The 14862-nt window shown below is 39.4% G+C and overlaps 1 protein-coding gene across 1 annotated transcript in view; it reads left to right on the top strand.

The window, feature by feature from the left end:
* LOC127491518 (uncharacterized) overlaps window positions 1-14862 on the top strand; it is a 67877-nt gene that overhangs the window by 13905 nt on the left and 39110 nt on the right. Inside the window, exon 4 of the mRNA XM_070069874.2 lies at window positions 11378-11474. Within this exon, the coding sequence (XP_069925975.1) occupies window positions 11378-11435 (58 nt within the window). The 3' untranslated portion in view covers window positions 11436-11474. The remainder of the gene's footprint in view (window positions 1-11377; window positions 11475-14862) is intronic.

Here is a 14862-nt window from a genome sequence, read left to right on the forward strand (position 1 = left end):
GCCATCTTCAGTGCAAAGCTTCCTTCTCCCTACATGGCTGCTCCAACTCTTACCATGGTGTGCACATTCCAGTGCTGGGAAAAGGAAGGGGAAAGCATGTTCCATCCTTTATGAACAGGGCCAGAATCTGCTATACTGTTTAAATTCCAGTGGCAGGACCTGGTCATATGGCTATGTCCATCTGCTTAAAGGCTGAGAAATAGTCTTTAACTGAGTAGCTGGATGCGCAAATGCAAATTCTGTTGCTGTGAAAGGAGAAGAGATGAGATGGGTGCAGCTAGCAGCCCTGAAATATCGTATGCTTGTGTGAACATAGACAAAGGCACGGGAGCACAAACATCAAGTGTTTGACATGGGTCATCTCAGGAGGGAGGAGGCGGAAGGGCCATGGAAAGAGTTATAAATATTTGTTGGATAAATAGATAACAAATGGACAAAGGACAAATCCAGTGGTGCCAGTATAATGAAGTTCGTTCCTTTAGCACCCTTCTTTACTCAGTATTGGCTTGAGGGAAAAGTGGGACTTACGTTGGCCTTGAAAAATGACTTAAGATGTAAATAGAAGGTAAGAAGGCTAACTTATGTGTCTTTTTATTCTGATATCTTTTTAAATTCTCAAGTTTTCCAGGTGTATAACCATATATAAATATAAATAATGATGCCTTGGTTTCCTTTCTCATATTTGTATCTATTTTAAAAATCCGACTATTCTGAAAAAATAGTAGTCAATATTCATGGTGATCAACAGCTGCCCATTGTCCTGTTACTGTCTTTACTGTGAATGCCTCTATTACTTTCCCACTGAGTCTGAATAGACTGGCTATTGCTTTGACATAGATAATTTTCTTCATTTTGTTAATAATGTATTCTTCTATATATGGCTTAATTTCAATTAATAATAGGTGTTTTATTATCACTTTCTTCATGTATTTTCTCTTTTCATTTAAAGAGTTATTTTATTTATTTGGAGCACAGAATTACAGAGAGAGGTAGAGACAGAGAGAGAGGTAGCTTCCATCCACTGGTTCACTCCCCAAATGGCCACAATGGCTGGAGCTGAACTGATCCAAAGCCAGAAGCCAGGAGCTTCTTCCAGGTCTCCCACATGGCTGTAGGGGTGGCATTTGGGCCATCCTCTACTGATTTCCCATGCCATAGCAGAAAGCTGGATCATAGTGGAGCAACTGGGATTGGAACTGGCACCCATATGGGATGCCGGCAATGCAGGAAGAGGCTTAGCCCACTCTACCATGGTGCTTGCCCCTCTTCATGTACTTTCTAAGATTTTTTTTTCTTGTCCATTCCACCACTTCATATGGAGTTTATTGTCTTCAAATTATGGTCATCTTTAAGGACAATAAATCTATTATAGTGGGGAAGAGAGGCCCTGGAGACATAATAAAGTATGAAGTCATATCCCTTCCATCACTAGCAGGAACATGACTGGAAATAAATCAGTTATAATTAATTTAACTGTAATGGAAGGTAGCATATACTATGAATGATACACAGATTAACTTTTCAAAAAGTAACTTTAGTCACTTTCTACTCTACTTAAGAAAAATCCAGTAGATCCTTAAGGCCTAGAGCAAAAAGTACAAAATGTTTAACCACCTTCAACTACATGCTAAATTCTGCTAATTCTGCTTTGTCAGCATTTCTCTCCTGTGTTTCATTTTACTCTTCCCTACACACATGACCCTAACTCTGGTTCTAATGCAATGGTTTCCATAACAGCTGCCCTGTTTCCAGTCTTGCGTTATCCAGTACAAATGCATGTACTTAAAATGGATCTCAGGTGCTTTCTAAAGTTTTTGACGTACTTTACAGGCAGAGAGACAGACCTCCCATCTATTGGTTTGTTCCCCAAAAGAAATACTCACAACAGCCATAGCAGCATCTGGGGCCAAAACTAGGGGCTGGAAACTTAATTTAAGTCTCCCCACATGGGTGGCAGGGGCCCAAATACTTGAGCCATTACCACTGCCTCCCAGGGTCTGCATCGGCAGAAATTGGAGCTCGGAGCTGGAGCCAGAAATCAACTTAGGTACTCTAGTGGGAGACTCAAGTACCTTAACCACCAGGCTAAATACTCCTTCCCCATAAATCTGACTTCTAACACCACAGATTTGTTGTGCTTGTGTTTGAACTTTATATAAATGGAATCAAATAGCCTATAATCTTTTGTGTTTGATTTCTTCTCTTCAATAGTATATTATTGTGTATGATTATTTCATTTGCATTATTTCTACTCTTTGACAATTGTAAATAATGCTGCCATGAACATCCTTGCATTTGTCTCTAGGTATACACATATACAACTTTCAAGTATTCCCAGAGGTATAATTGCTAAATCATAGTATATGCAGGTTTTCACCTTTACTAGTTAATACCAAACACTCCAGAGTGTTTGCAAGAATTTGTACTCCTACTAAGAGTTCTCTTGTTCATGTCCTTGCCCTTATTTGGTATTGTCAGTGGTTTTCGTTTGTTTCTTTCAAAATTCTTTTTTTTTTAAAGATTTATTTATTTATTTGAAAAGCAGAGAGAGAGAGAGAGAGAGAGAGAGAGGAAGGGAGGGAGGGAGGGGGGAGGGAAGGAGAGAGAGGTGTTCTATCCTCTGGTTCACTCCCCAGATGGCCACAATGGCTGGAGCTGTGCTGATGCGAAGTCAGGAGCCAGGAGCTTCTTCTGGGTCTCCCATGTGAGTGTAGGGGCCCAAGCACTTGGGCTATCTTCTGCTGCTTTCTCAGGCCATAGCAGAGGCTGGATAGGAAGTGGAGCAACTGGGACTCCAACCGGCACCCATATGGGATGCTGGCACTGCAGATGGCAGCTTTACCTGTCATGCCACAGCGCTGGCCCCAAAAGTCCTTTTATTTCAAAATAGTTTTATACTTTCAGAGAAATTGCAGTGACTGTACACAGAGCTCCCACACTTCCCTCATCTAGCTTCCCTCATTGCTAGCATCCTACATAACACAATTATCAAAATAAGAAGCTAACAGGGCAGTCGGCACCGCGGCTCACTTGGCTAATCCTCCACCTTGCGGCACTGGCACACTGGGTTCTAGTCCCGGTCAGGGTGCCAGATTCTGTCCCGGTTGCCCCTCTTCCAGGCCAGCTCTCTGCTGTGGCCCGGGAGTGCAGTGGAGGATGGCCCAAGTGCTTGGGCCCTGCACCCCATGGGAGACCAGGAGAAGTACCTGGCTCCTGCCATCGGATCAGCACGGTGCTCCGGCCGCGGCAGCCATTGGAGGATGAACCAATAGCAAAGGAAGACCTTTCTCTCTGTCTCTCTCTCTCACTGTCCACTCTGCCTGTCAAAAAAAAAAAAAAAAAAAAAAAAAAAAGGAGCTAACAGGGCAACCAATACCTTAACAAACCTAAGACAGACTATTGAATTTTTCCAGTTTTGCTGCCAACATTCTTTCTGTTCAAGGTTCTGTTTGAGGATTCCATACAACATTTTTATCTCTTTAATCTCCTCTAGTTTTTGTCAGCTCCCCAGTTTCTCATAGTTTTTCCCGATCTTGATACTTTTAAAAGATACTGGTCATGTAGCTTTAGAATGACCCTCAGTTTAGATGAACTGATCCTTCCTCATTTTGAGATTGAGGTCATGTATTTTGAGGAAGAATGTCACAAAGGTGATAAGCCCTTCTCAGGTCACAAATCAGGGGCATACTCATCATATATTACATTACCAGCAATGAATCTTGATCCCTTGATTAATGCTCTATGTAAAGTCACTGCTATCGTTTGTGTCCCATCCAGCATTCATGTTGAAACTCAATCCTCAATGCAGGAGTATGAAGAGGTGTAGTATTTAGGGGTGATTAGGCTGTGAGGGCTGCACCTTATGGATGGGGCTGAGGAGTGATTATACCCATCCAGCCCCTTTGGCCTTCCATCCTTTCCATCACTGAGAGGGCAACGTCTGTTTCCTCAAGAGGATGCGGCAACAAACCATCATCTTGGAAGCAGTGAATCACCCTCACAGATACAAATGCTGGCACTTGATCTTGGACTTCCCAGCTTCCAGGACTATGAGAAATGTATTTTTATTAATTCTAAATCACACAGTCTCAGGTATTTCCTTAGAGCAGCACGAAAGGCTAAGATGGTCACCGCCTTTCCCTTCATAATCAGCACTATTTGGGAAGGGGCACTCTGATTTCTCACAAGCAGGCTGTTGCTCCTTAAGCTTTTAGTCATCAGTTTTGGCATTCACAGGTTGTTCCTGCCTGCAGCTATTGTATTACTGTGGTGTTATAATGGAGATTTTCTATTTTCTTCCTTTTACATTTATTCACTGAAATTTTTATACAGAAAAGTGTCTCCTTTTCTCCATTTATTTTATTTAATAATTAATGTCAGTATGGACTTGTGGCTGCTTATTTTATTGTTTTACTTAAAATCCAAAGTTAATCTTTATTTGTTTTTATGAAGTTGGCTTCTGACTTTTTCTTTTCAAGGACAGAATCTGATTGTAACAGTAATTTCTGAAGAATTTTAGGCATATAAACAGGATAATTTTTTTAAATGAGCTTTACTAGAATATCTTCTAAAGTCAATCTTCATATTTATTGCTTCATAAACCTGCTTTTAAAATTCTAATAAAATACATATAAAATTCCCATTTAACCATTTTTTAAGTGGACAGGTCATTCAGTACATTCACATTGTTGTGTGAACTTCACCATCATCTTTCTCTAGAACTTTTTAATCTTCTTGAATGGAAACTGTCTACATTAAACAGCAACTTCCTCTTGCCCACTCACCCAGCTCCTACAAGCCACCAGTCTGCTTTCTGTCTCTATGAATTTGGTTACTCTAGGTACTTCATGAAGTCATCCAACACTGGTCCTTATGTTTCTTGCTTATTTCACTTAGTATGAAGTCTTGCAGGTTCATCCAAGTTGTAGCATGTGTCAGAATTTCATTCTTTTGAAATGAGGAATAACATTCCATTATCGGTATATACCACATTTTGTCTATTTCTGTGTCTTTTTTACAGCCTGTTGATTTATTTGTATTTTTTAGGAGCATTAGCATCATAAGACATCCCATCTCAACAGTGGAATCAGTCACTTCTCTAAGGAGTCCCAATTCCTTGTATTGGAGGACAGTTTGTGGAACCCAAGTAATTGCGACCATTATAGCTGGGACATCACTGCTTCTAGGCTCTTTCAGTAGACAATGTAGGAAATGTATATGTAGATGAGGGTACTTCAAAAAGTTTTTGGAAAGTGGAATTTAAAGAGAAGTTTATTTGAAGCAGAATATTTTGAAATTTGCACAAATAAGTGCTTTCGAAAAAGTTCATGGAGGGGCAGCATTTGGCCTAATGGTTAAGACACAGCTTGGAATGCCCATATCCCACATGAGAGTGCCTAGGTTTGAGTCTTGCATACACTCCGCAGCTTCCTGCTAAGGCATACCTGAAGAGGCAGCAGATGATGTTACCAGTACCTGGGTCCCTGCCACCAACATGGGAGATTTAGACTGAGTTCTTAGTCCCCAACTTCACCCTGGTCCAGCTCTGGCTATTGCCAGTATTTAGAGTGAACCAGTGGATAAGAGCTTTCTCTTCCTGACTGTCTGTCTGTGTCTTTATGCTTCTCCAAAAGAAAGTATATGGAAAATATATATTATGCAAAATTATGTATGAACTTCAAATTGTTCTCACACCGAAATGATCTTGTTTTAGTTTCATTTTCTTTTAACCTTTTCAGTACCTCATATATGAACCCAGTTATACAATATTTACTTCTGTACCTCTCCAGCTGTATGCTTCATGTTTAAAAATAAAATGTGAGGGGCTGGCATGGTGGCATATCGGTTAAAGCTGCCACCTGTGATGCTGGCATCTCATATGGGCATCGGTTTGAGACCTGGCTGCTCCACTTCTGATCCAGCTCTCTGCTATGGCCTGGGAAAGCAATGAAAGAAGGCTCAAGTGCTTGGGCCCCTGTACCCATGTGGGAGACCCAGAGGAAGCTTCTGGCTCCTGGCTTTGGATTGGCCCAGCTCTGTCCTTTGTAACCATTTGGGTAGTGAACCAGCAAATAGAAGATATCTTTGTCTCTGCCTCTCTCTGTAATTCTGCCTTTCAAATAAGTAAATAAATCTTTTTTGAAAATGTGACTTTATACTGATACCTCCAATTGCAATCCTTCATCACTGAGTTCATCCAAATGTAACTCTTGATGATGACTTATTTCACTTAACAATATTTGTTTCTGATTTATTGATATTGTTGTATCCCATAGATAAATAAAATAATAGTTCATTGCTTTTCATTCTGAGCAGTATTCCATCATGTAGACATAGCACTTTTTTTTCAGAGTAGAAGGACCACTGTTCAGCAGGAATATAGACAAAGGGTACAAACAAATAATCAAGTCCCAAGATGCCCATTTCACTCATATACATTAAATATTTTTTGGATTCTATATAAGCTACCATAAGTCAGAGAAAATGTGATACTTGTCTTTTGGTGTCTAGTTTATTTCACTAAACAAAATGGACTCCATTTGCATCCATTTTGTTGCAAAAGACAGGATTTCATTCTTTTTTGTGGCTGAAGAGTATTCTATTGTATACATTTACAACATTTTCTTTATCCAATTATCAGTTGATGAACATTTGAGTTGATTCCATACGTTAGCTATTGTGAACTGAGTTGCTATAAACATGGTGGCACAGGTAACTGTTTTATATGCTGATTTCATTACTTTTGGGTAAATTCCTAGGAATGGGATGGCTGGGTCATTTGTAGATCTATTTTTAGTTTACTGAGGAATCATTATACTGTCTTCCATAATGGCTGTACTAGCTTACATTCCCACCAAGAGTGTATTAGGGTGACTTTTTCTCCACATTCTCACCAGCTTTGTTATTTTTTATTTTTGGATGATAGCCATTCTAACTGGGGTGAGGTGGAAGCTCATTGTGGTTTATATCTGCGTTTCCCTGATGGCTGGTAGTCCTGAGCATTTGTTCATGTGTCTGTTGGCCATTTGAATTTCATCATTTGAGAAACACCTGTTCATGTCATTTGCACCTTTCTTAACTGGATTGTTTCATTTTTGTGAGTTTCTTGAGTGTCATATATTCTGAATATTAATCCTTTATCAGATGCATACTTTGAAAATAATTTCTCCCATTCTGTCAGTTGCCTGTTAACTTTGTTGAGTGTTTCTTTTGCAATACAGAAGCATCTTCCCCTGATGCACTCCCATTTGTATATTTTTTCTTTTATTGTCTGTGCTTCTGGAGTTGTATCCAAGCATTCTTTGCCTATGTCAAAGTCTTTCAGCATTTCCCCTATGTTTTTCTCTAGTAATTTGATGTTTTCAGGTTTTAGGTTTAAATCCCTAATCCATTGTGGTAGATTTTTGTAGAGTGTTAAGGGTATTGTTTCATATTTCTGCTTGTGAATATCCAGTTTTCCCAACAACATTTGTTGAAGAGTATATCCTTCTTCCAAGGAGTGATTTTAGCTGATTTGTTAAAGATTAGTTAGTTGCACATAAGTGTATCCATTTCTGGGGTTTCAATTCTGTTCCATCGGGCCACATGTCCATTTTTGTGCTCATCCAGACTGTTCTGGTTATAACTGCCATGTAGTATGTCTTGAAACCTTGTATTGTGATGCCTTTAGCTTGTTTTTATTGTTTAATATTGCTTTGGCTATTTGGGGGTCTCTTGTATCTCCATTTGAATTTTATTATCTTTTATTTCTAGATCTGAGAAGAATGTCCTGAGTATTTTGATTAGGATCACATCAATCTGTAAATTGCTTTGGTAGTATGGACATTTTGATTGTGTTAATTATTCCAGTCCACAAATATGGAAGTTTTCTATTTTCTGTGTGTTTTCTATTTCTTTCCTTAATGTTTTACTGTTTTCATTGTAGAGATCTTTTACATCATTGGTTAAAGTATTTAAATTTTTTTGTAGTTATTGTGAATGGAACTGATCTTATAAGTTCTTTCTCAGAGTATTGTTATGTATAAATGATATTGATTTTTGTGTATTGATTTTATATCCTGAGACTTTGCCAAATTCTCTTGTGAGTACCAATAGTCTCTTACTGGAATCTTTTTGTCCCTGTGTATAAAGGATCATGTCATTTGCAAACAGGGATAATTTGACTTCTTCCTTTCCAATTTGTACTCCTTTGATGTTTTCTTCTTGCCTAATGGCTCTGGGTAAAACTTCCAGAACTATATTGAATAGTAATGGTGAGAGTGGACATCCTTTCTGGTTCCAAATCTTAGTGAAAATGTTTCCAGCTTTCCCCCATTCGATATGATACTGTCTGTGGTTTGTCATATATTGCCTTGATTGTGTTCAAGTATATTCATTCTATATCCAATTTTTAAAGGTTTTTTTTTTATCATGAATCATTTTATAAATCATTTATAAAGGTTTTTAACATGAAAGGATGTTGTATATTATTAGATGCTTTGTCTGCATCTATAGAGATAATAACATGGTTTTTGTTCTTCATTTTGTGGGCAATAATGTATCATGTTTATTGATTTGCATATGTTGAACCATCCCTGCATCCCTGGGACAAATCCCACTTGGTCCTAGCAGATGAAATTTTTTATGTGTTGTTGGATTCAATTAGCTAGTATTTTGTTGAGGATTTTTCATTTATGTTCATCAGGGATATTGGTCTGTAGTTATCTTTTTTGTTGTATCTTTTTCTGGTTTTGTAATTAAGGTAATACTGACCTCATAGAAAGTGTTTGGGGGGATTCCCTTCCTTAATTGTTTTGAATAGTTTGAAAAGAATTGGGATTAGTTAATTCTTTGAAAGTTTGGTATAATTCAACAGTGAAACCATCTAATCCTGGAATTTTCCTTATTGGGAGGGTCTTTATTATTCAATTGCAGTCTTGCTTATTGGTTTATTCAATTTTTCTATGTCTGTGTACCTCAGTTTTGGTAAGTTGTGTGTGTCAAGAAATCTATCCATTTCTTCTAGATTTTCCAATTTGTGTTGCATATGGCTGTTTATAATAATTCCTGATAATTCTTTTTATTCTGTGGTATCAATTGTAACATCTCCTTTTTTCATCTCTGATTTTATTAATGTGGATCTTTTCCTTTTTTTGTGGTTAGTCAGGCTAATGGTTTTTCAATTTTGTTTATTCGAAAAACAGCTCATTGCTTCACTGATCTTTTATATCTTTTTTGTTTCAATTTGTTTATTCTCTAATTTTTATTATTTCTTTCTTCCTATTAATTTTGTTTGGTTTGTTCTTGTTTTTCTTGGTTCTTTAGATGCATTGTTAGATTGTTTACTTAATACCTTTCCAGTTTCTTGATGTAGGTACTGACTGCCATAAACTTTCCTCTTAACACTGCTTTTGCTGTGACCTGTAAGTTTTGATATATTATGTTGTCATTGTCATTCATTTAAAGAATTTTTATTTCCCTTTAGATTTCTTCTATGACCCACTGTTCATTTAGGAATATGTTGGTCAGTCTCTATGTTTTTCTATATTGTCTAAGGTTTCTTATGTTGTTAATTTCCAGATTTATTCCATTTTGGTCAAAAAATGATTATTATATTATTTAAATTTAAAAAATTGTTGAGACTTGTCTTGTGGCCTGCTATATGGACTCTCCTGGAGATTGTTCCATGCACTGATGAAAAGAATATGAATTCTGCAGCTGTGGGGTGAAATGTTCTGTAGATATCAATTAGATCCATTTAGTTGATAGTGTAGATTAGCTCTATTTCTTTGTTGGATTTTTGTCTAGCTGATCTGTCCATTGATGAAAGTGGGGTATTGGGCCCCATGTTGTGGCATAGCAGGTAAGACCCTACCTGCAACACCAACATCCATTGTAGGTGCTGGTTCAAGACCTGGCTACTTCACTTCCAATCCAGCTCCCTGCTAATACACCTGGGAAAACAGCAGAGAATGGCCCAAGTGCTTGGGCCCCTGCACCCACGTGGGAGATACAGAGAAGACCCTGGGCTCCTGGCTTCAGTCTGCCCCAGCTCTGGCTGTTGTGGCCAATTGGAAAGTAAACCAGCAGATGGGGGATCTCTCTCTCTCTCTCTCTCTCTCTCTCTCTCTCTCTCTAAGTCTATTCTGTCTGATATGAGTATTGCTACTGCTGCTTGTTTTTTATTTCTATTTGCATGGTATATCATTTTCTACCCTTTCACTTTCAGTCTGTATGTATCTCTTTTGGTGGAATGTGTTTCTTGTAGGCAGCATATCAGTGGGTTTTGTTTTTTAACCCATTCAGCCAGTGTATATCTTTTAATTGGAGATTTTAGTCAATTTATATTGAAGGTTATTACTGATAAGTATTGACTTGATCGTGTAATTTTCACATAAATATTCCTATTGTTTGTTTTGGCTCCCTTTGTTCTTTTACTAGGAGATTTCTTTTAAGATTTAATTAACTAATTTATTTGAGAGGTAGATTTACAGACAGAGAGAGGAAGAGACAGAGATAAAGGTCTTCCATCCTCTGGTTCACTCCCCAAATGGCTGCAATGGCTAGAGCTGGGCCAGGCTGAGGCCAGAATCCAGGATCTAATCCAGGTCTCTGACATGGGTGGCAGGTGCCCAAACACTTGGGCCATCTTCTGCTTTTCCCAAGCCATCAGAAAGGAAATGGATTGAAAGGGGGCAGCCAGGTCATGAACCAGTGCCCATATGGGATTCCAGACTTGCAGGAGGCAGATTTCACCACTATGCCACAGCACCAGCCCCACATTCTTCATTTCTAATATTTTGGTTTTATTTTTCTTCAATATCTCTATTTATTTTCAGAATTTCTCATTTATGCCATGTATGAGCTTCCTTATTTTATATAACTGCTTCTCTGTGTTTTTGAGTAATTTTTTAAAGATTTATTTATTTATTTGAGAGGCAGAGTTACAGACAGAGGAGAGACATAGAGAAAGATCTTCTGTCCACTAGTTCACTCCCCAAATGGCCTCAACAGCTGGAGCTGGGTGGATCCAAAGTCAGGAGCCAGGAACTTCTAGGTTTCCCATTCTGGTGCAGAGGCCCAAGCACTTGGGCCATCTTCTACTGCTTTCCCAGGCCATTAGCAGGGAGCTGGATTGGAAGTGGAGTAGCTGGAACTTGAATTGGTGCCCATATGGCATGCCAGCACCACAGAGGGAAGGCTTAACCTGCTATGCCCACTGCACTGGCCCCTTGAGTAATCTTATACAATCATTCTTTTGCATTCCTTCTCAGGCATTTTGTCAGTCTGTCCATTTTCACAATCCCATATTAATGTAGTATAGTGTTCCTTTTGGGGAGTCATATTGCCTTCCTTGTTCATGTTTCTTATATTTCTATGTTGATTTTTACACATCTAGGGGATCACCTGTTACTATCTCATCTGAAGCCCTTATTCTTGGAATTGTGCCTCTGTAACTTGGGGGAATGCCTGTGGCTTACAACGGATATGCAGAGGTATGTGCTGGGTGTGGCCAGGGAACTCTGGCCACCACTGTGGGTGGAGCAAGAGTCCAGAGTGACATCTAAGTTGGATGTAGTAGATTTCTTCTGACTATTGTCAGTAAGGGGAGGGGATATTGACATGAGCTGGAGTGTTCATAGCCTCAGCCCTTCTCTGTGCCAAGCTGAACCAGGTGGTTCACTGCCTACAGTGATCTCATAATACCTGCACACCCCACCCACTCAGGCACATGAACCCTATAGAGCATCTGTGTGCTCCCTAATGTGACCACTGACCTCTCTGTGACGTTGTTCCCAGCACTCAGGGAGCTCTGAGCTTCCAGTGTCAGACTGGGTGAGTTCCCAGGAACCCAGAACATCCTCCGTCTTTCTCAGTTCTGCAGCCTACATAGAACGCCCACAGTCAGAGTGCAGGGGACCCACTCTCTGTCCTGTCTCAGAAGCAACATTCTTGCCCTTTCCTGTGTCAGGATAGAGGTTGGTTGGAGCTCTGCCTCAGCATGTTGAGTCTGGCACCTCGGTGGTTGGATGGGAGGGAGGTGACGTGGCCTCCCTTCATGAAGCTAAGAGGATGCCTTGCTCCCAGCCAGCTCCCCAGGCTGGACTCAAAAGTTGTCCCTCAGACAGAAGTGACAGTGGTGCAGACGGGGGCATCCTCCTTTCACCTTGCTCTGGCCAGATGATATTTCTCCACTGGCCGCTGGCTGGAGGAGTCACTGGTAGTGTGCTGCCAGCTGCTCTTTGTCCGTACAGCATCCTCACTGCTCCATGGAGTCTCTGTTCTGTTCTCTAGGATCCCTACTGAAAATTTCTCTCCAGCTTTCTCCAGAAACCTGGGCCTTCCTTTACCTTCCTATCCTTCCATGGCTAAAATGAGTGTCTTTATTCAGCCATCTTGGATCTGACATAGCACTTTAAAAAAATAAATAAATAAAAGCATTCACTAGTTGAAGAACATCTTGGTTGGTCTAGTTATTATTAATAAAGCTTCAATGAACAATTGCATACAGGATTTGTGAGAACAAGTCTTTAGTTTATTTGAGTAAATACCTAAGGGTTGGATTGCTGCTGTATCTTGTCTTACTTTTTAAGAAACAGCCAGTTTTCAAAGTGTGTGTAGCATTTTGTATTTCAGCAATATATTGCAGTTTCAGTTATTCTGCATTTTTGCTAGTGATTGTTATTTACAGTGTTTTGATTTTAGCCTTTTTGTGTGTGTGCAGTTGTATAATATTATGGTTTTAAGTTGCCTCTCTCTAATGCCTGAAAATGTTCAGCATCTTTATATGTGCTAGTAGACCTATGTCTCTTCTTTGGTAACATCTCTGTTCAGATTTTTTTTTACCATATTTAATTGAGTTGTTAATATTGTTGACTTATGAGGTTTCTTTATATATTCTGGATATAAGTCTTCTACTCAATTCCACTTTTTTTTTTAAATTTATTTGACAGGTAGAGTTATAGACAGTGAGAGAGAGAGAGAGACAGAGAAAAAGGTCTTCCTTCTGTTGGTTCACTCCCCAAATGACCACAATAGCCAGCGCTGCACCGATCCGAAGCCAGGAGCCAGGTGCTTCCTCCTGGTCTCCCATGGGTGCAGGGACCCAAGCACTTGGACCATCCTCCACTGCCCTCCTGGGCCTCAGCAGAGAGCTAGACTGGAAGAGGAGCAATCGGGACTAGAACCCGGAGCCCATATGGGATGCCAGCGCTGCAGGCGGAGGATTAACCAAGTGAGCCACAGTGCCGGCCCCTTACTTCCACTTCTAATCCAGTTTCCTGCTAATGCACACCTCAGGAGGCAGCAGATTAATGGCTGAAGTGCTTAGGTCCTTGTTACCCATGTGAGAAACCTGGATGGTGTTCCTGGCTCCTGGTTTCAGCCTGGTCCAGCCTGGTTGTTGTGAATTTGGGATGTGAACCAGCAGATGGAAATTCTCTCTCTCTCTCCCTCCCTGCTCTGACTTTAAATAAATAAAAATAAAAATAAAAATAAAAATCTTTTAAAGAAATTAAATTTTGCTGTTCAAAGCATGGTGTTACAAAAATAAAAAGCAAGGCCCAGATTGGGAGGAATTATGTTCAAACATGTATCCAACAAAGTACCTGAATGAGAAAACGCACCATTGAATATTAAGCCTAAGTTTTTGTGTTGGTATTGTTGAAAATTGGACTCTAACAGTATATTGAAAATATAATATGGCACATAGAGAATATAAAAAGAATTGTTATTCTGTAAAGCTTCACTTAATTTGATTGAAAGTTGACTTTTTAATAATTTGATACTGCTCAAATAAGATAGAAATAAAATTTCCATCGCTAAGTACCAGATCATCATTTTTATCAATGATAATAAATAAGTAATGAAATATCAATAACTGAGCAATTATTTGGTTAATATTTATTAGGCACTTAAAGGTCTGGTACAGTGCTTGGTGAAGTGTAGTGACACACAGAGAACAAGCCAAGCTATTAAGGAGCCTGCAGTCTCAGCAGAGAAATAAATATTTCTAAGCATATTTCAGGGATGTTTGTTATTTGAAGAAAAGTACATGTCTATATTCAAGCAATCCCTTGTAAGATATTCTTCCATAATATTATATTAAATACTCATTTGGAGATACCTACATATAGAAAATAAGCTCCAGTGTGTTAATACTCATGTAAAAAAATTGGGCATATATTCCAATATTTACCAAATGCCTACTTTATGACTCACAATATTATAGGTGCTGGGAACACAGCCATTTATAAAACAAAGGAGGTCTCCTTCATCTAATTTACATTCCAGAAGATATATATGAATGGATAGATGGATGAATGGATAGTTAGATAGACAGGCATATGTAACTTTTGCCCAATTGTTATTTTTTCTTAATAAAATATTATATCAACTTTTGTTTTCCATGCTTATAAAAGTGATTCTAGGGGCCAGCACCGTGGCTCACTTGGTTGATTCTCCACCTGCGGCACCGATATCCCAAGTGGGCACTGGTTCTAGTCCCTGTTGCTCCTCTTCCGGTCCAGCTACTGCTGTGGCCTGGGAAAGCAGAAGATGGCCCAAGTGTTTGGGCCCCTGCACCCACATGGGAGACCAGGAAGAAGCTCCTGGCTCCTGGCTTCGAATCGGCGTAGCTACAGCCATTGCAGCCATTTGGGGAGTGAACCAACGGAAGGAAGACTTTTCTCTCTGTCTCTCTCTCTCTCTCTCTCTCACTGTCTGTAACTCTACCTCTCAAATAAATAAATAAAAACTTAAAAAAAAAAAGTGGTTCTAGTTTATTGGAAACAAATAACAACCATAATATGTGGGCAGCCACAGGTAATCACTCCCTTTGTTTACACTTAAACATATGGAGACTTCCCGGCACAGACAATTGGG

Source organism: Oryctolagus cuniculus, chromosome 3, assembly GCF_051225735.1.
Source record: "Oryctolagus cuniculus isolate XC-2025 breed Fujian yellow rabbit chromosome 3, ASM5122573v1, whole genome shotgun sequence".
In the NCBI taxonomy this organism is placed as follows: Eukaryota; Metazoa; Chordata; class Mammalia; order Lagomorpha; family Leporidae; genus Oryctolagus; species Oryctolagus cuniculus.